A 21,794-nucleotide genomic window follows, 5' to 3' on the forward strand; every position below is an offset into this window, starting at 1 on the left:
CAGAAAAAAGAACAGTGGAGCAACAATTGTTTTTAATGCTAAACTGAATTAATGCAACGCACAAAACTTGTCCAGAAAACAAGAGGAAGATTAATTGAGTCCAACTGTCTTTTGACCTTGTTTCAAAGCCAGGGAAAATCTCAAAGTATGGCCAACACTCCATAAATTAAACACCACAGGAATGGAAACAAGTATCTGGAGAGTCTTGAAGTGAGACTACACACAGAACTGTCTATTTGAGGGTGGAGGGGCTTTTTGCTGCTTCCCCAGATGTTTGCTTTTTTGCAGTGTAAGAGATAGCCATGAAAACGTAACCAAGCACTATCCAATACTATGTGGCTAGCTCACAATCAACACTGATCACCAAAGGTGTATCACCAGCCACTCAAAAACCAGATTCATTAAGGCAGTTCCTCCAACGTCCACCAGGTGGCGCTGCTGCGCTGTAGAGCATCGGAAAGCACTCAAGTTCAGCGGCCTATTCCTAGTGAAGGTAAGTGCCAGCTCCGCAACACATTTTTTTTTTTAAATGCGGCGGTTTTTCCGAATCCATCGGGTTTTCGGTCGGCCACGCCCCCCCCGATTTCCGTCGCGTGAATGCCAGCACCGATGCGCCACAATCCGATCGCGTGCGCCAATGATCAGGGGAAATAGGCGCAAATCGGAAATATTCCGGTAACACGTCGAGAAAACGCAAATCGGGCCCTTAGTAAATGACCCCCTATGTGATGACTAATGCCATCAATTCTATTGACTTGGAGTACATATGAAAGGAGTACATATGATCACTCCATTTAAACTGTGCATGGAGAACAAATAGGATTGCCAGGATGTTTGAGTGATCAGATATGTCAGGTGGAGGACCTTTGGATCAGTGATACATATAGATAATGGGAATATTCCTATAAGTAGACATCATTTGTTTGTTTCTAGGATTTGGTATTTATGTAATAATACACATAATTCTTCTTCTCTTCCTAGCTGCCCCAACATGCATTAACAGTGTCCACATGTAGCCGATGAGCATGCTGCATTATAGGTGGCAAAGCGGGCAGCAAACATTGTTTTATTTTATTTGTGCCGTGCTTATACTTAGGTTACAGGATGTGTCTGCTTCACCAGGTTAAAACGCAGCTTATATTTCAGCAGAATGTTTCACAACCATGTCAGGACAAGAGGCAGGATTTAAAACTGCTCAGCAAAACTCTGCTGTTGCAGCCTATACCCCATTCCATGGAAGGATATCAATTATAGATAGTGACTTGCTATAGCGGGAAGCCTGTACTGTCACACACTAGATAGACAACCATGGAGAATCATGAATCCTGCTGTTAACTAACAATGGATAGGCGCTGTAAATATGACAGGGAGTAAGGATGCGCTGACGATTAATATATCATGAAAGCTTCATTATATCAACTGTTGTATTTTTTTTTAATGAAGCTCTTATATGTCCCTTTGTGGAATGGCATCAAGTTTTAAAGTAAGTTACTTTATTCACATCTAATGGCATAATGCTACATTAAGACTGCTGGATATATGATGGCAGGGCCATTATGGTTACTTCTTTGATCATTTTGAAATCATGCAGATTTATGAGATTATATCGAGAGAAATAAGTCAATATACGGTACATATGACACAAAGGGTTGTCTACATATAGAGAATAAAAGCAGCAGGTTGTGTCTGGTATTGCAGCTCTACTAAATTAATTAAAATAATGGAGAGGAATAGTGCCTGGTAAAACAAAGAGGAGTAAACTTGAGCAAACTGGACAACCTCTTGAATAAAACAATAAGTGTCAAAGCATTCAGATGTAAGGTGCATTCTATAGCTTTTTGGCTGTATTGTAACTTAGAGCAAACCAATCACCAGTAATGTCATTTTTAGCTGGTGACAGGTTCCAATAGCCTAAACTATGCTGATTCCAAAAATTCCTTTGTCAGCATTTTGAATCATTTCAGCACTTTATAAAACTTTATAAAACTGCCCCTGCAGCATCCGTTGTGTCTGTGTCTCAGTCTCCTCATGTATTCTTCCTCTACTCCACAAAATCTCCCTCTCCTGCCGACACAATGCGCTTGGCTGCTGCCCCTGGGACTAACCACACGGTCCTGGCAGGGAGTATTGTGAAATAACGTTTTCTAAAGTGCTAAAATGATTCAGAATTCTGACAAAGGCATATTTGAAATCAACATAGCATAGGTTATTGGTGGGGTGACCAGTACTGTGAATTGGATCTATGCAAATTTCAATGCGTTTTTCAAGCGCAGATAACGCGTGTGAAAATTACTCAGGCCGGAGCTCTATCTTTTCAATAGCAATTGATGTGTGAAAAACACATTTTTGATGCGTCACCATAGACTTGTATGGTGAGTTTTTCACGCGTGTGACTTGCAAAAGTAGAGCATGTTGAGATTTAAACGCGTGAAAAAAAATGCAAGTCTGAAAAAGCGCATTGATTACAATGGGTCAGAGTGCAATGCAAGTTCTGCATGTCAAAAGCACGCGCAGAACACGTGCATGAAAAATGCAAGTATAGAAAGGGCCTTAAAGTGATGGGATCTCATATAAAGCAGTGTGATTTTGTGAGAAAAAGGGAAAGTACCAATAATTACACACATACCCCCAGAATTTCAGTGCTTTCTTCTGGCATACAATATGCCAACTAATTGGAGGTGCAAAGGGTGGAGGGGCGGGGGGGGTTACACTTCACCATAAACATAATTTTTTACATGGAGAATTTTGTAAGTGCTCCTGTGTAAAGATAATACTGTCTATGGTGCCACCTGCTGTTCTTATGATTCTCTTTCAGAACCTTCACTTAAGTATTTACCAGACAGGAATTTTCAGAAAGCAGGAGGTTATTTGAGCCTTTATCAGATCCATCCCTTTAATATTAGGGAAGCCAAGCTGCTTTTAACTGGATAATTTTCAGAGCAGTACCATATTCCAGGCGCCATATACTACTGTAGGACAAGAACACACATGCTCTGCAGAACAGTCCCATCACCCAGATCCTCTCTTTACAGAAGAATTATTCTTGGGAAGTCCAGCCAATAAGAATTTTAATCAGGGCATAACTGTTATATTACTCTTCTTGATATATCCTTCCTTTAATTATACCTTTATTTTTTATATAGCGCACAAAGATTACGCAGCGCTGCACAGAGATTGCCAGATAAATCCAATCTGGGGCATAGATTTATATTCTCACAATTATTACTGTTGTCATACACACTATGAGCCAGCAGTACCAGCTCTACGCAGATTATTGTTTTATGCATTGAAGAGGAGAATATTATTGTGCTGCTTCATTTCGTCTTCTGCATAATTTTCTATGAACATGAAAAGTATGTTCTCCCCTCCCCTTTGCTTAGCGATAGAAGAAGACTCTACGACATTGAGCTGAGAGGTGGTCCGAAGGATGTGAGGGTCAACAATCATTTTCTGTCTAAAGCAAACTATTTTTTTTAACAAAACTAATAATGTATTAAATTTGTGAAGAAGAAAAAGATGCCCTGGTTTATAGAAGTCCTGGCTTCAGGTTAGTATTAATTCATGTTCAGCTTACCATTACTCAATAAATATCAAAGTCTCCTACAGAAAAAAATAATGTTTGCTGGCTTACAAGATCAGAGCCATTACACTCTCTGCTGAAGACTTTATTGAATTTTGCAGTAAGCTTTAGCTGACTGAACAGGTCAAGCACCACGGCTAAGACTTTCCTTTATTCTTTAAAACTCATAAAGTCCTCCCCAGTATGCAATGCTGCTGGCTAAGAAACTTGACTCAACACTGGGTCAAAGACCCTGACCTCTCTGGAGAAAGGTCACATAGCTTTCAAACCCCAGTTCCTGAATTCCATTAACTTACATGCACTAGCTGTTCTTGTGTGTCAAACTCTCTGGAGCAGGCTTCCCAATGGCAGTTTGTCTCATAGACGACTTCAGGCTCTTGTTTACTTTCATCTTTGTCCCCCTCCTCTTTCACCAGAGTCATTCCATCTGGCTGATCCTAGACACAGAGTTAAAAGATGGGAATGTTAAATTATGATGGGGTTAGATGGAGAGACAAAGATCTGCCTAATTGCTCAAAATACTTGCTGCACTATAACATACCATCAGTTATCTGAATCCATTTAGTAATATTTACAGACCTGCTATTATTAAGTGAAGAATGTATTTTATCCCAGTGCTTATACTCAAAAGAACACTTTGTTATTTTACTGCATCCTTAACATGGGTATTTTAAATTTTGGACACGTTTGTGATACCAAAAATATAACAAATGGCTGACACATTTTGACACGATGGGGGATATTTATCAGGACCTCTGCGCACTGCCAGTGGTGCAGAGGCCCTGAAATAATCGCAAATGCTAGCTTATTGCTAGCTTTTGCGATTATTTTTCACAATCTGCCACCTTCACGCCAGTGGGGCGTGAAGGGGGGGGCGCGGCCGGCCGAGCGGGGGGGGGGCGCGGCCGGACTGGAGTGGGCCGGCGCGGGGCGTTACTGTGCCCGCGCCTGCGCACTCGCTGCTGCCGCCGACTTTTCATACGTGAAAAGTCGCCAGTTGCGGTTTTTTCTACGCCAGGCCCTGCCTGCCGTAGGAAAATCGCTGCGCAGCTGGCAGCCCGATACATCAAGAGGCAGAAGCCTCTTCATGTATCGGGCTGCGAATTTGCAGCGGCGGGGCTATCATACGCTGGCGCACGAGCGCCAGCGTATGATAAATATCCCCCATTGTCTTAAAATTAATATTTTAATGGACTCCCCTTCTTCACTTACATGGGTATTTCAGTGGAGTTTTATGATTTCTAAACTGCTGACCTCAATAATTAACACATTTTCTCTTAGCACCTAGGCTACCCTATAGGTTCTTGTATGAATTTTACTACATTAAAGATATGTACCAAAGGAACAACTTAACGTGGGAAACTTCCATGCAGCCATTTATTTATTACGCCAATGTACCACACATTTCCCCAAAATTTTCTACTATTCCATAGCAGCAGTCATGGTCATATTATCCTGACTTAAATACATTTTACATTATTAGTGCACATCTCAACTTTGCTACACCACTGGTCATTGATGGCCCAACTCTACAACTCCATTGATCCAAATCTGCTATGCTTCTAGCCCAACTCTGGTATGTCCCCAGTTCAACTAAGCTTCCCCACTAGCTAAGGCTAGCCGAGTACTTCACAGCCTTCATTAGTCCTTGTGCCTTCATGCTTTGCCAAACAATGGCTCAGTGGATCCAACACATCGAATGCAAACATAGGACCCTTGCTGTAGAAATGTACTGCTTCATGGAACCATCCAAATAAATGACTAGCCAAGAAATGTTAGCACATTGTTGAGTTTATTCTGCCACAGCAGGAGCTATTTTAGCTACATTTCACTGTAGTAAAATCACTATGATGTCCCTATGCCCTAATAGAACACATATAATAGGACTGCCCAGGTTAGAAAGATTCTTTAAATCAGTGTCCATTTTAAGGATAAATGGTCTGTAATAGTAAAGTTAAGTTAAACTTTACAAATATTCACCATCTTCAACAAGAAAAGTAAGACAGAAATCTAATGCAACAAAAAATAAATACTGTACCTGTAAGCTCGCTGCAACAGGGCTTGGCAGCTCATCTTCAGGCTTAATTTTGGAACGCTTGTTGTGCATTGGATCCCCTGTACTGCTCACTGCAGACTCACTTGTTGGTTTGTTCTGCTGAACCAAAAGGTAACATAAGTTTGTGACTTGCAAAAAACGTACAGTAGAAGTGTGGTTAGACTGGTACACGATCATAAAAGTTAGGGTCAAAAGACCTACTGTCAGACAGAAATAGTGGCCTGCACAAAGACTTTGTTTCCTAGTCCAAGGTCAGTTGTCTAAATTGGCACAAATCACTGCCTACAGCAAAGTTTGGTCCACTGACAGCACAACTGTAGTTCGTATCACTTTCTATATGTTATTTTATTTCATTTAAAGTGAACATTTTTTTCCATTTTACAATTTTTTATCTATCTATCTATCTATCTATCTATCTATCTATCTATCTATCTATCTATCTACTAAAAAAATGTAGTAGAAGAGAGAAGAATAAAAAGATGGAAGGAAGTGAAACTGGAGAATCAGTGCTTGTTTGTAGTCTGTACCCATGCTGACAAAATAATCTCTATAAGAGTGGTATTGAACTAAAAGATGTTGAATAATTTTTACATGAGTAATTTGATTCCTAAAATTTCTGCTTTACAAAGGACAATCTATTAAATATCACATACAGTGTCTCCAGCATATGTTTGCCTTTTTGAATTAAATTGATGAGTATATCGTGACTTTTTACCTTTTTGTGATGCTGGTCTGCAAGATTTATGCTTTGTAAATTGCCTTATTGTTTTCTATGGTGTCATGAATCTGGGGACTGCAGCGTAGCATTAGAGGAGCATATATGTCTAAATTTGTATGAAAAAGTATATTTCCCCTGAAAATACATCACATTGATTTATATGCAGACGTATATAAGGGTTATGCTGAGAGATGAGATTGGCGTCTACAGCTGTTCATTACCAATGAAAACAAGAGGCAGGAGGCTACATTGACAAGTAATTAGGAGTCCAGTTGAACCGTATGTTAATATAATGATGTGCATAATGTAGGATGTACAAGACATGGGAAAATATAGAGGTAAAACAATGGACTAGACAAGAATGATATATGTGGGTATAATGTATGCTCCGCATAACTCCTCTACAATCCATCCCAGGGCTTTGATGTGATAGCTTGGGATGGACAGGCAAAATTACTTTTATACACGAGTGCAAACGCATTTTCATACTTAAAAAAAATCAATTGATGTGTAACCATAACAAATATTCAGAAACTTTGCTTTAAAAAGTCTTTTAGAAGATTAATCTAAAAAAATCCAATGAGATTTATTTGAATGAAAGCAAATACATCTACATTGCTTTCTAGATGGAAAGTCAAAAACACAATGGGGGTCATTTACTAAGGGCCCGATTCGCGTTTTCCCGACGTGTTACCCGAATATTTCCGATTTGCGCCGCTTGTACATGAATTGCCCCGGGTTTTTGGCGCACGCGATCGGATTGTGGCGCATCGGGGCCGGCATGCGCGCGACAGAAATCGGGGGGGCGTGGCCGAACGAAAACCCGACGTATTCGGAAAAACCGCCGCATTTAAAAACCGAAAATGTGTCGCTTGGGGAGCGATCACCTTCACCTTCTATGGGATGGTGCATTCCGGGGCGTTAAGATTATTTTCGGCGCTGCAGCGCCACCTGGTGGACGGCGGAGGAACTACCATCTTAAATCCCAGCCGGACCCGAATCCTGTGCAGAGAACGCGCCGCTGGATCGCGAATGGGCCGGGTAAGTAAATGTGCCCCAATGTGGCTTTTATGTGGATTTTTAAAGGAGGAAAGAAATATTGTATTTGGACATAAATTTCTGTTATATATGAGAAATGTCTACCATTTCGCCAGGGTCTATGTTTGGCAAAAGACTCAAAGAAACCCTTATTTAAAGAGAAACATACATAGTAACAGGATATTTGTGTTCAACTGAGCATATGCCCTTTAAGTGAATATATGTTAGGAATAACACCTCACCTGAGTGACCTCTGATGGACCCACGCTGACCTGGATTGGATTCAAGACACTGGGAATTCCTGGAATGGTTCTCTGACTTGGAAACGTGGGTGCTGGGTGTATAAGTGGGGGGCTATGTCCAAAAGCTGAGCCAATACTATGCTGACGATTAATTATATGTTGATGCATCTGTTGCAGGGACACCGGGGTGGGAGGATATGTAAAGCTCAATGCTGGGCTGCAAACAAATGCAAAAAGTACATTAGCCTTATTTTTGTTGCGTATGTATCACACAATACTTACAAAGTAGATTGATAACAATGTGAGCAATAAAAATCCTGCACAAGCAATAAAAATAAGTCACTTTAAGGAAACATAGACAGGATTTTGTAAGATGCCTAGTGTAACAAGAGATCCTTTAAATCTTCTACTATAGAATGAGAAAGCTCCTACATAAATCTTCAAATCACATTATCAGGAAAGAAAATCAATTGGTAAATGTGTCTTGTACACAACGCATGTCATATCACTCATCTTCAAAAAAAAAAAAAAAAAAGCGATGGAAGGTTGTGCTCAGCCAGAATGTCACCTAAAAAGAATTTCCGTCAGTTCTCCTTGCATTAAAATCTGCTGTAAGACTGCTGATCAATGTGTTTCAGTGTGGGGATATTCCGATGGGAGATCCCGTCTCTCTCCTCCAGTTTAACATCATTAAATGTCTATTAAAGCCCATTATGCATGCTAATACCTGTCATCACTTCATTACTCCTCTGTGTTCCTCAGCCTACGGTTCAATTCTGAGGAAAATTATATTACAGCATAAAGACTTCACTCTGCAAGCAGGCAGTGCCAAACCACTCTTTATTGCATGCTCCTCAAGTAAATTGTTCCCAGTGATACACTCTAATCACTAATGGAAGATAAGAAAATGTGAGGTTTAATTCTCACTTTTTCCCTTTTTAGAAAACTCTTCATTTTCCTAGTAGGTGTCTACAGTGGAATGATTAGTGCTGTTCCTACATGAAATACAATTGAGTGATCTCTTTGCCTAGATATGGCTTGGTAGATCTGTATCTGAATATGTCTAGGAATGAGACTTTGTACAGTTTGCTGTCTTTATATGCATCTACATTAAAGCATAGATACTTATACTTATTGTGCATGGGTATGAAATTCAGATGTCGGCACTGTGGCTAATACAAGAGAAACAATGGGTTATGCACAGTTTTTGTGTCACCTAGTCTCCTTTTAGGGAAGTAAGAAGATTCCTTAAAGGGAACATGACACCACATTTTTCACAAATACAGCTAGTGGCAGGTTCCTATAGAGCCCTAGTAACTATCTGACACCCTTCTTTTAGCTAAAAATAGTTTTCCTCACATCCCCATAAAATCAAAGTTAACTATTTCCTACTATCCAAGGATCTATAGAGAGAGTTGAGGGGCGTGGCCTAATGTCATGTGACCAGGGTGACATTATCATAGGTCCTTTAGCCTCTTCACATCAGCAAACTGTACCCCATGCACATATCTGATCACATAAAAAATTACAGCATGCCCACATGAACTTTTACTTCTCTTCATGCAGGCTGCTGTGATTTCATATGATATGCTGTGATTCCATGCGACATATGGCATGAAAGAAAACGCCCAATACCAAGTCCCTATGAGCCCGTTATGAAAATAAAAGACGCTTATACTTACCTAGGTCTGCTCCCCATACCTGCAGCGATGCATAGTAGAGCCAGCATATTACACCCGGCTTCACTGCGCATGGGTTATGGCACTTGCAAATGAAGCCAGGGGGTACCGCTCCAGCTTCATTGAAGTACTGCATAGGCAAGGTATTGTTACACTGTGTCACACCAACCAACCCCTACGTGAATTAAACTAAAACCAGGTGTATGTGTAAGGGTAGTGTCCAATTGTTGTTGGTGTTTGACTACCGTTGCGTTTTGTCTCTGTGATGCTTCCGTGTTGTCTGCGCATCCACAAAATCTGAAGGTTTCGCATTGCTTCAAAAACATCACGCATGGTTTCTCAGCCTCATTAGTGAAAAAAACAGAGATTTCATCAAGTTTTTTGCAGACCCATAGACTTTTATTGCCTTCTGCATCCGTGCAAGAAATAGGGCATGTTTCATAATTTTTTCCACAGACGGATGGATCATTGAAAAAAAAAGCCAATGTGAAAACACCCATTAAAAACTATGGCTTTGTAAGGCATCTATGAAAATCACTGAACCACAGATGTGAAAAACAACACCAATGTGAAAGTGCCCTGCTTTGAGAGCACGAGTAAAAAATAGGCAAACACCCCCCCCCCTGCAAAATCAAAAATGTGTCTAAACTGCACAGAAACAAAGCAACATGCACACCAAAAAACCCAGTGATAAATCTCCCCCATTGATTTCTAGAACACAAATGTCCTGAGCAGGGCTATGGCAGTGCCATGCTTTGTTTCCCTCCCCCAGATTAGCCGCCACTTTTATGATAAATTAACACATCTCTGGTTCAGCCACATTAGATAAAAAATACACATCTTATAATTACAAGCAAATTAACTCCTTAAAACAAATAATCCCAACGATTTTCATTATTAAGCCTCCATGATAAAGTGCTGCCTAAAACAGGCCTTATTCCGAGTAATTATATTACTATTATTATGACTTGCATGAGTTTTTTTGCCGTTTAGTACAGAATATCATTAGAAATACCCTAAGAGAATGTTGGCGGTATTTGAAGAGAACCCTTTTCATTTAACTCAGTGCTACGTTTCTTTTTTTTTCATAATGCAAAGCCAAACATGGGGAACATGGTAATTGTTCTCTGCAAGAGTCAGTAGGAAATCAGTAATAATGTTCAGTTATTACAAGCCTATGGTCCCTGCCAGTGTTCCTGAAAGGAACTATGAATGATTACAGGCTGGCTCTGCTAAGGTAACCACTCGGGATGATTGATAGGACATTAATCAAAAGATGCATATCAGCTTCAGAATTTGTTCACAAGCTGCCTTCTAATAGCTGATTTCATGTTCACTGACTTCTATGCCAGTTTCTTCAATTTATTCTTCAATGTACAGTACAAACCATTCATCACACAGCACAATGATTTAATGCTCCATCTTCCTTTCACTGAACATATATTACAAAGTGTAACTACCCTGTTCTGTTCATTAAAAGGCAGGAAAACAATGTCATGTGTGGATTTAGAAGATCATTCTGCATTGATAGAGAACAAATGTACACGAGTCCTACAGCTTAGTATTTATTTATACAATATTTCTTTCCCAATTTAACATAAATTATCCACCTTGTGTAACAATTCATTGCTGTTTTAGGTGGACTTGAATGCTGTAAGTTCTTTCCCCAATAACCTTTGGTCCTATATTCTGTACGTTAATCTATCCTGCACTGATAATTATTTCATGTACAGTCATTATATATCTGGCTCCTGAGACCAGGAGGAATAGAACAAAAGGAAAAAATGCTCTTATATGCAGATAGTAACAGAACTACTTTGCTGACCTCATGTAAGATGTGTGTGGGTTGTTTCCATAATCCTCATCATTTACTATTGATGTATTCTGTATACCACCAACATACTCTGCAATAAGGTACCAATATTTCCATCACTTACAATAGTCCCCATTATGGCTCAAAAGCATATTCCAAATTAAAGGGAGTCTTCCAGTTCCTAAATCACTTGACAAATATAAACAGCAGTGAATAAAGTTTTCCAGACTTACCCTTCATGTTTCCCAGCAATCAGTCAATTTTATAGAAAACTTTTATCTGTATGAATATGAGCTTCTTAGAGAACTCGGGGGTGTAGCCGCATCTGTCTCTGCACCCGTTTTATTTAAATTATTTCTTAATTTGGGATGTCAAAGATTGGGTCTCATTTGCAACTGATTAAAATAGAATTTTCTCCAAAATGACAGATAGCTGAGTAACAGGAAAGACATGTCTGGAAAGCTTATAGTGCCATACACAATGCTAATTTTACTTGTGGTGTAATTTGGAAAACTTGAATACTCCTTTTATTTTTTTTGTGCGGTAGGAAAGATAATGTCCCTAGGAAACTCAAAAGAACCTGAAAACTCTTTGTAGATGTTGCTTTTGGTCAAGCTTAAACTTGGCTAGACTGCAGTTCTAACCACTAAGCACTTGAAGAAAACACCCAGTAGACACTTATTTCATGGTACATTATGAGCACTGTATATACCAGTAGACTGCATCCTGTGGCTCTCAGTTTCTTTATGCTTCATCTACCTACGTGCTCTAATGGCTACAACAACTGGAGAACCGCAAATTGGTGAATACTTATTTGCATTTATTTGATTATTAATGTATAGGGATGATGAAGCACAGCTGGGGCGGGGTTCAACAGCTACCACCAGTACAGTCAACGTTTCCAGGGCTGATTTTTAAAGGTGTCTAAAATTTGTATTTGAAGAACTAATCCACATAAAGGAAATCCAGAATCTTGTGGGAAGGACAGAAACAATAGGAGAAAGATGTAGCTCTATTCTGCCTCTGTAAACACTAGAAGACGGGCAGCTCATTACACTCTTACTGACAGCTGCAGATGGGGAGAATTTATCATCTCAATCTACTTCTGTACAAATTTTTCCTCTGTAATAACAAGGCAAAATTTACACTTCCACTGCGTGGTACAGCCTGTGGCTATTAACCCTCAGCTCCAAATTTATTTATAAAGTAAAAGTCCTGTGAAGTTACAATAAAAAATGTCAGAGAATAGTAAACTTCACTAAACATTTACTAAAGTAAATTAAATGTCCCTAGTTTCAATTCAATTTGTGACTTTGTAAGACATTGTGATGTCTTTGGTACACCTCCAGAGGATCTGACCATAAAAGAAACACTTTACCTCAGGACTGATCTCATTTTCCTCAATGTGGTATCAACTAATAAGTCTAAAGGACCTTCAAGATCAAAATGCAAAAATAGCTACTATGTGTAAACGGTAATTGATAAACAAGATCATAATGCATGTATTCTTTGTTGGAAGGATAAACTTTCCTATAAAACTCACGCAGTATGCTGTGATACTTGACAGAAAGGACAGAATAAGGCCCAGTTCACCGCTGCTTTTGGGCTTTCTGTTACACTCTCTGTTTAGGAAGAGCTTAATGAAAACATAAAACGGAAGGTGAATAAAATATCTTCCATTCTCCTTCTGAAACCCATAGGGGCATGTTTATCATACGCTGGCGCTCATGCGCCAGCGTATGATAGTCCACCCGCTGCATGTTCGCAGCGGGATACCTCGGGGCGGGAGGCTGCGTAGCGTGTATCCTACGCCAGGCAGGGCCTATGAAAAGTCGCCGGCAGCAGCGAGAGCGCAGGCGCGGGGGCCCCCGGCCGGCCACGCCCCCCCCCTTCACGCCGCACTGGTGGTGGATCGGGGCAAATAATCACAAAAGCTAGCAATAAGCTAGCATTTGCGATTATTTCAGGGCCTCTGTGCCACTGGCGTTGCGCAGAGGTCCTGATAAATATGCCCCATAGACTATAATGGATCTTTCCTCACCTTCCGGTTATGCATCAGTTATTAATAGTGTAAAAAAAAGCAGTTTACTGTGCTACACTTTTTCCTCTATTAATAGTAGTTATTATAACATAGTTATTGAAGGGTTGCCCAAATATGTGGCCGCTGCTATGGGGTGTTGTGAAGTAAAAAAGAACCAGGTGGCTAGTGGCCACAAATTTTTGTTGACTTGTACTTGGTAAATCTCCCTTAATATGTGTCAAAATGTTGCTTATTTTGCGTGCTGTCATGCAAACATACAAGTTTCTGTAAAGACTGCTATTACTTATTATAGACATTCCATAATATTCATTTAACAGTTCTCGCATTAAGTTCTCGCATTGAGTTGTACATTTCCTCTGGGTGTACCGTAGTTTCTTCCTATATTTGGCAGGTCAGGCCGTCTGGAAGTCTCTAGTGCTGTCAATCTGCTATTTGCCTTGTATAGTGTTTTATTCCCGGTGTGATGTAAAATGAGTCATAGCTCTATTCCTTATTAGGTCACTGTGTAGAGGATTAGCTTCATGTACATGACAAATATGCAACAGAAAATAATAGCGCTGCATGCAAGCAAAGGAACAAAGACACCGCTCCTTTGTGTCTGGAACATTTAAGTCTCCAATATGTTGTAGAAAGAAGTGAACTCCATAGTAATTTTAATAAGATGTGGAGTCTCAAATCGCTAGCATAACTAATATAGAATAATAATAAAACTAAACATTACAGACCTCATAATGAAAGCCAAACTTTGTGGAAATTCTGATAGCGGTCACAACTGTGCAATGTACCCAGAAAGAGCTTTGACTGAAGTTACAATAACTGCACCTATTTCTTTAACTGAATAAATTACTTTTGCTAAAGCAACATATTTATTTGCATCAACATAGTAATATAATAAAGAAATAACTAAATCCAAATCTATGTCATGTGAGCACAGCTATGGAGACTGTAAATTTTGTGCCACTAAGCACATGGCACGGTATTACTGTGCTTTTGGACCTGACCCTATAATTCGCAAATCTTTAATCGTGACAAATCCTTAGTTCAACTATTGTTATATTTCTGTAAAGAGCAGAATCCAGAAGTCCTTAGATGATGGCTTTACCTTATTGCACTTGCTGATAAATGTCCATAAGAGCCACTGGCTGAGGAGCTGCTACGTGAGTTGTTGAGAATGGTAACTAGAGAGTTTGGAGATGTTCTGATCATTGTCTGAAGGTCAAAGCTGTGATCTGAGAGTGGGGATATAGACAGCGTTCGTTTCCTGCTCGGCCGGGCTGTAAGTCTAGGACTGGGAAACCTGGAAGCTGAAGAGAAAAGAAAATGTTACCACTAACTACCGTATATCTTAGTACAGCAGCACATTCATTTCAGTCTGTCAGAGATGGTCCAGATGCATTCACCAGCTCCCCCATAACGGATAGTCAAAGCAGTGGCCCACATTTTGTCAATTGTAGCCTCAAGCGTTGAACAAATGTATCGCTGCACAAACTGCTGAAAAATTGGGTTGTTCAGATCTATTTTCTCTTAAAGAATTGATGTAAAAGGTGATGTGTAAATACATATTATTATTACAGTGCACACATCCCGTTTGCTTTACAGTGGGTCACACCAGCGAGTAGTCCTGACAAGTGCCGTTACTTTCCACCTGTGATCTACTGGCTACAATTGAGGAAAATTAGGAAGAAAAATGTATCTTCCCAAAGCTTCCCTCAAGGGAGCATTGTTTATTAATGTGCAAGCGCATGATAAATTGCTAAACAAAAGGATAAGACTTCTCTGTATTAGCCCTCTCATTTCTGGTGATTTATGAATCTGACGGCTGCTACGACATTCCATTCATTAATTCACCACAAGCGATGAGCTGCTGCCACTGCTGCTTGGGTCTGAGTTACCAACAAGTCTGCGCCTAGTTTTTCCTTGTCTAAGTAAAAAAGCAAAGCTGAACATAAAATGAGAGTCCCGCTGGCATATTGTTAAGAGCTAAAATTAAAGTAATTAAATAATTGCATTAAGAAAAATACATTAAGTTAATTTGTTAATGGGTTAACAAAATGCTGTGGACTTCAAAAACTCAGGTCAATGATTTTATTTAATTTTTTTACACTTTTTTGTAAAAAAAAATTTTTGGGTGTGAGAAAAATTGCCACAACAGGTCCGAATGAGATTACAAGTTTGCAAAATCAATTGTTCAAGCTCCGAGTCTCACTTTTCAAAGAGAGGTTGACAGTGAAGAACCTGTTTCATCCACTCACGGCACTCAACCCCATTAAAGTCTTCCAGCTAAAAAGGAGATTACCACAAGTTATCCTCAGTGAAAACCATTTATCTGCTGTGTATGGCAAGCCACAGGATGATCTGAATGTTTTTCTGGTTAGGTGCTGACTGCAGCATGATATAGAGAGCAGAGCATATGCCAATACTGTGGCAGCCGTGCAAAGTCAGTTTTTTTTTTTTACGGCACCAAAGGTCATTCTTATACAGGCGATCACCTACTTAAGAACACCCAAATTACGGACGACCCCTAGTTACAAACGGACGTCTGGTAATTGGTAATTCACTGTACTTTAGTCCCAGGCTACAATAAATAGCTATAATAGTTATCAGAGGGGTCTGCAATTAAGATTAATCCTGGTTCCTAAGGCAAACCAACATTTATAAAATCCTAATTTCACAGACACAAAAAAAATTTGTGACAATTATAAAATATACAGTTGCATATAAATTCAACATAAAGAGGACCTGTCACCTGTAAGAACGTCACTTATGTAAGCAGCTCCTAGTGCTACAACAGATGCAGCAGTGTTACACTGTGATACTGCCACAATGTACACTAGAACCGCCAGACCGTGATGTAAGCGGTCCGATGTATTCATGAGGGGGCGGTCCGAGGTGTTGCCTCCTCCCTGGACTGCCCCAACCATTCCATAGGCCACATGAAGCTCGACAGTCATCGCCCCCTAATCCCGCCCCCTCATGAATATGCTGGACCGCTCGTTTCTAGTGTACATCGTGGCAGTGTCTGCTAGCGTTATTGGAGGTTTCCGGTAACGCTATCACTCTAACAATGCTGCGTTTGTTGTAGCACTAGGAGCTGCTTACTTTAGTAAGCAGCTCCTAGTGCCATTTTTAAAGGTGACACGTTCTCTTTAAGAACACACCTACAGAACCTATCTTGTAAATAACCCCCATGTCTGTATGTTGTTTTATTTTAGTGTTTGTATGGTGGCAAAAAATGTAATTGCTTTAGGGTTTACTGGGATTTTGAGATGTGGAAACTCTATTATACACGATTGTTTATTGTCTGTATAGTTTTGACAATTCGTATAATATAAAATCTATGGAAATCTATGGATCTATAATGAATATTTAGACCCTAGATCCCATGTGATGCCTGGTGCCATATATGTATATATATACTTTTCTAGAAGACTATTCTAGACTATTTGTTTTATAATATTTAGTCAGAAATAGAATATTCACCTTTTTTACCTGCTAAAATATTTTATATATTTAATGGGAGATCATATATCCCAACATTTAAAGGGGTATTACCATCCAGGCATTTATATTTAATTAAATTCATTTGCCTTATGTAAACATTTCTTCAATTGGATGTTTATTAAAAAAAATGTTCCTGTGTGAAGATAATTTCTCATAAATGTAGTCATGTTGTCCCTTAGAAACCAGATGGCTTCCTCGGATACGACCACGTCACACTCTGGCAGCAGTGGCCAGACATGCGCTAAAAAAGTCCTGCCGGTCCACCAGGATTCAGCAATCATTACCACAGGGTGGCTGTGCGACATGTAGTAACTCCCGGACATTTTATATACAATAACCTTTTGTTTCTCAATCCATCTGAGGTGGCCGTATCCGAGGAAGCTATCTCGTTTCTAAGGTACAACATGGCTACATTTATGAGAAATTATCTTCACACAGGAACATTTTTTTAATGACATCTAATTGAAGAAATGTTTTCATATGGCAGATTGATAAAACTGAATGTGAGTGCCCAGATGAGAATACCCATTTAAGTGGGTAAAATAAGGCAGCATGTGACCTCGGTCTGTCCCAAAACCGCACACGTTCTTACTGATTTTTTTTTATAAACCACACTCTCTTTTTTAGCTGAAACATGCCATTGTTTAAGACAGTTGGTACCTATGTAAAATCTAGTAAATGCTAAGCCCCACTTTCATATCATTCATTAAAACTAACATGAAAAAACAAACTAAGGGGTCACATACTTAAAATGCCAGTACAGAATGGAATGAATGCCCTAAGAATTGGGGTATAACAGATAGCAGATCTACAAATTACATGTCGAAGAAGATTTATTAGAAGTGTCTGAGAGCAGAACTGTTTAAGCTGCCCATGGCAACCAATCGGAGCCCAGTTTTCATTTTTCCACACCTGTTTATAAAATGAAAGATTGAGATCTGCTTGGTTGCCATGGCTAACTAGAACAGTTCTGTTCTCTGACTCTTCTGATAAATCTCCCCCGCTGTGTTCTAAAAGTTTACTGTACAAGAGAAAATTATGTCATGTAGATATTTAATATACAGCAATCTTTTTAGGTTTCCATGACATTTCCCGTACTATGCTTTCCTAAAAGATACACATAGACTTGTATTCTCTTGAATTACTGAGGTCAAATGTGATCTTCAAGCCTGCCAGAGAAAGGTTTCATTTCCTCATGTGATAAATGATAGGACATTGAAAGCCCAACTTAATGACAATTAATTTACGGAGCAGGAAAATTATTTTAATTGGTTTACCCACTAGCCTTTGTCTAAATAAAAACACCCATCATCCATTACCTGACTACACACATTCACATCATGCGAGGAAAACTAGACTGTGTCAACTGCTTTTGTTTTTTTCGCTGTTTCAACTTAATTTGTCTTTCTAGTCATTAGCTCAGTTCCGGCAAATACTGTAATTAGCATTAGTGGAGATTGAGTGCAGTACAGTAACACAATACAAACCTGGCAAAATGATAACAAATGAAGGAAAAGACATATTAATAACTTACAAAAGAGAAAGAGCTACTCGACAGGGTCATAAAAACAGAAAGTGCAAAATGTAATTAGATTGTTTTGTTCTATGAATTTGTTAATTGACAAAATAGAAGAATAAACGTAGTATGAAGGAATTTGCAAACATTATTAAAAAGAAAATGTACTGAAAATATAAAAGATTGTTATGCTTGGCCCATAAGGGACATATTCCCATACAAAAAGTTAAATCTTATCCTCACACTGTAAAGAAACTTGCAGCTAATTACTTTATTACACCTTTAAGGAAATCTACCATCAGGATAAAGGATTGTAAACCAAGCACACTGACATACTGGTGTGTGCCCCCTCTGGCAGGATGTGCTCTTCTTTTACCTTCTTATACCTTTTTTTAACAATCAAAGGCTTTTAAAATTCTACAAATAAGCCCAAAGGACTCCGGGCTCCATAAGTGTTGATGGAGCCTGGAGCCCCCCAGGTTCATTTGCATACTTTGTTTTTCTTAAAAACAAGGCCATATGAATCTTAAAGAAGAGTGGATCCTGTCAGAGGGGGCACACACCAGCATGTCAGTGTGCTTGGTTTACAATCCTTTATCCTGGTGGTAGATGTCCTTTAACCACTATATTATGTTCTTTGCTTTAACAGAATTCTGAGGAAGTCACTGCTTATTTATAATGGAATCCACTGCTTATTTATAAAGGTACAAACGACCATGCAAGCATGTGTTTCTATCTCTGCCTATCTATGTGTATCTATATGCTATAAGACCTATACAACCTCAGAGGAGTGAAAAGCTACAATAAGCTTCTCTTTGAAACTAAAGCTTCATTAATGCAATTTTGTAATGTAGGAGCGCCAGAGATCTTCTCAAGCTCTCCAGGCTGTGATCAGCCTCTATTTAAAACAGCATTTATCGCTGCCATAAAAAATGATTTGTCATCAATGTGGATCAAACTGTTCCTAAGAGACCTCGGCTAAAACCACTTTTTTTTCAAGTGCTTGATTTCCTTTAAGCTTCTTTTTGGGATGGAAAATAATTTTTCCCTTTCCCCCCAAAAAATGGAAGCGGTGGAAATGGACGCTAATAGGAGCCAACTAAAGTCCTTTGCAATCAATGGACATTTAAACTGATCTATTAGGCTTCTGTTATTATTTATATTAATGATCTTTTATTATCCTAATAATCCTATTATTTGTATTTTGATAGTCATGAGTACTCTCTGTTTACAAAAATGTGTTTCCTCCATAATAGCTATACAGAATGCATTTCTCTTATATTGTTGAGTGTAGATACCAAAGCTACTAAACTAAATACTTTCAAACTTGCAATTTTCCCACCCATAGATATAATAATAGTTCAGCAAGAAAGAGAAAAAAAACTTTTTGGCTGGACATTTGATTCCTGTCTGCTCTAGTCTGGCATTCTATGTCTGCTTTGTTAAATAGTTTAGTCTAACATTTATTCAATAATCCCTTCTTTAATGAGCTTCCTCGAAAGCTGACCCATTAAATGTAAGCGTTGCTGTCGTACTCAGACAAAGAGTGGACATATTCATGCAACCTCATGGGCTGTACTGGTTTATTGATCTCTTCTAAGCTACAAAAATGTTTTATAGGAAATGTTACACTACTCTGGGGTGAAGAAATGAAACAATCCACAAGTACAACATATTAGCTTACAAATCTAAGATTTCATTTGCATCTATTACAGTATACAATAAATTTTAGTCATTCATAGAGAAGTTTAAGTTAAAATACTCCATTTCACTAAATTTCAGCCAATTTTAGACAAAACTTTTGATCAGTCTATCTCGTTAGATGGTTGAATTCCCTATAAAGTTACTGTGTAGTAGGGTGTTGTTTCCATTGTGCTGTTAGGGTATTTTTAAAATACTGCGTCACAATCCACTTGGATTTTGACAGATATGCACTGTTACGCTACTTATTTTGAAGGCCCTTTGCTGTTTCAATGGAACTTTCCACATGCAACAGCTAACAACCATTTACAACAAAATCATAAGAAAATATTATTCAGAACTGTTTAAACTGTAACTGTAAAGTTTATAAAGTTGGTCCTGTAGCTGCAATAGCTGAAAACTAACATTTTTACAATATACATTCTATCCTTATTTCAGCTATTTCTCTGCTAATTCTCTTGTTTCTCCCTCCCCAGCCTCTTTACCTTCTGATAAGCATTTTGGTTGCTTAGAACAAGCAAAGAACTAGGGGGTTAGGAAAGGGTGAAGAGTGGGGCTATGTAGTGTGCTCCTCCGTCTCTGTTCAGTAATAACAGGAAGCAGCTACATCATGTCTGCTCTGTCCAGTCTATATTCTGCTCATAGGTTTCCAAACACAGTTCACCTTCTGCCTGCAGCTGCTCAGTTTAATAATCTGGTGTGTATCGAATATCATCCATGAGCCTTCCCTGCACACCAGGTCCTATTCATGTCCTGAATTGCGGCACAGACGCTCAGTTTCCTTCTTTAGCCAGTTTGCAGCTCATGGCACAACTCTGCTCATGCGAATGTGTGCATGGAGCGTAATACATGTCAGTATGGTTGTGAGTATGTACAAATAACATTACATTTATCAGTAAGGTTAGGGTCCCATCTGTGTTCTACACTAGTAACACCGAGGAGATGATCCTGTGTCCTGATTGGCTGGGCTGCTAGTAATAATGCATGATAGGAAAGCTCCGCCTTATGTGAAGCTGCTCTGGCCTCAGTTCCTTAACTGATGTCACAACCAGGAAGGGCACACCCACTTCAGGAGACGCTGAAGAGAATTTTACAAAAACCAGGTTGGATCTTAGGTTAGGAGGAAGCAGAATGATATTTATATTGCTGGAATTGTTGTCAATAGCTCTCTTTAGCTCTGCTAAAACTATTTTAGGCCCAGTAACTTCAGAGTTATGCTTTAATAATACCAATAATATTATTTTGGTTCCATTTTTTACAATTTCATTGATGCACTTTATGTATATATTTTGGCTAGTATCTGACATGAATACCCTATGGGCCTTCTGACACATTGGGGATCATTTACTAAGGGCCCGATTCGCGTTTTCCCAGCGTGTTACCCGAATATTTCCAATTTGCGCCGATTTCCCCTGTATTGCCCTGGGATTTTGGCGCACGCGATCAGATTGTGGCGCATCGGCGCTGGCATGCACGCGACGGAAATCGGGGGCGTGGCCGAGCGAAAACCCGACGGATTCGGAAAAACTGCCGCATTTTAAAAAAGAAATGTGTCGCTTGGGACGCGCTTACCTTCACTTGGTCCGGCCCGGTGAACTCCAGCGCGTTCAGATGCTTTTCAGCGCAGCAGCGCCACCTGGTGGACGGCGGAGGAACTATCTTGATGAATCCCGGCCGGACCCGAATCCACCACAGAGAACGCGCCGCTGGATCGCGAACAGACCGGGTAAGTAAATCTGCCCCATTATGTCATTAAGAACTGAATTCTAAACCTCCTTCTAAGCCCAAAGCTTGAAGGATTTGTAAGTAATGTATTATTTTATGCCGCTATAACTTCTATGCATGTTTTTTCTCTATGGACTATCAGAAGAATAAGACGACAAACATTTCCTAGTGCAGTACATAACTG

General features: G+C 39.4%; 1 protein-coding gene across 5 annotated transcripts in view; it reads right to left on the bottom strand.

The window, feature by feature from the left end:
• GLI3 (GLI family zinc finger 3) overlaps positions 1-21,794 on the bottom strand; it is a 138,273-nt gene that overhangs the window by 24,589 nt on the left and 91,890 nt on the right. For 3 of the 5 annotated variants that reach the window (XM_072153335.1, XM_072153336.1, XM_072153339.1), the window contains 4 exons: positions 14,270-14,471; positions 7,635-7,851; positions 5,619-5,735; positions 3,877-4,017 (listed from right to left, as the gene is read on the bottom strand). In XM_072153335.1, coding sequence (XP_072009436.1) covers positions 3,877-4,017; positions 5,619-5,735; positions 7,635-7,851; positions 14,270-14,471 — 677 coding nt within the window. The remainder of the gene's footprint in view (positions 1-3,876; positions 4,018-5,618; positions 5,736-7,634; positions 7,852-14,269; positions 14,472-21,794) is intronic. The other 2 variants (XM_072153337.1, XM_072153338.1) reach the window with 1 other exon arrangement.

Source organism: Engystomops pustulosus, chromosome 5 (genome assembly GCF_040894005.1).
Source record: "Engystomops pustulosus chromosome 5, aEngPut4.maternal, whole genome shotgun sequence".
In the NCBI taxonomy this organism is placed as follows: Eukaryota; Metazoa; Chordata; class Amphibia; order Anura; family Leptodactylidae; genus Engystomops; species Engystomops pustulosus.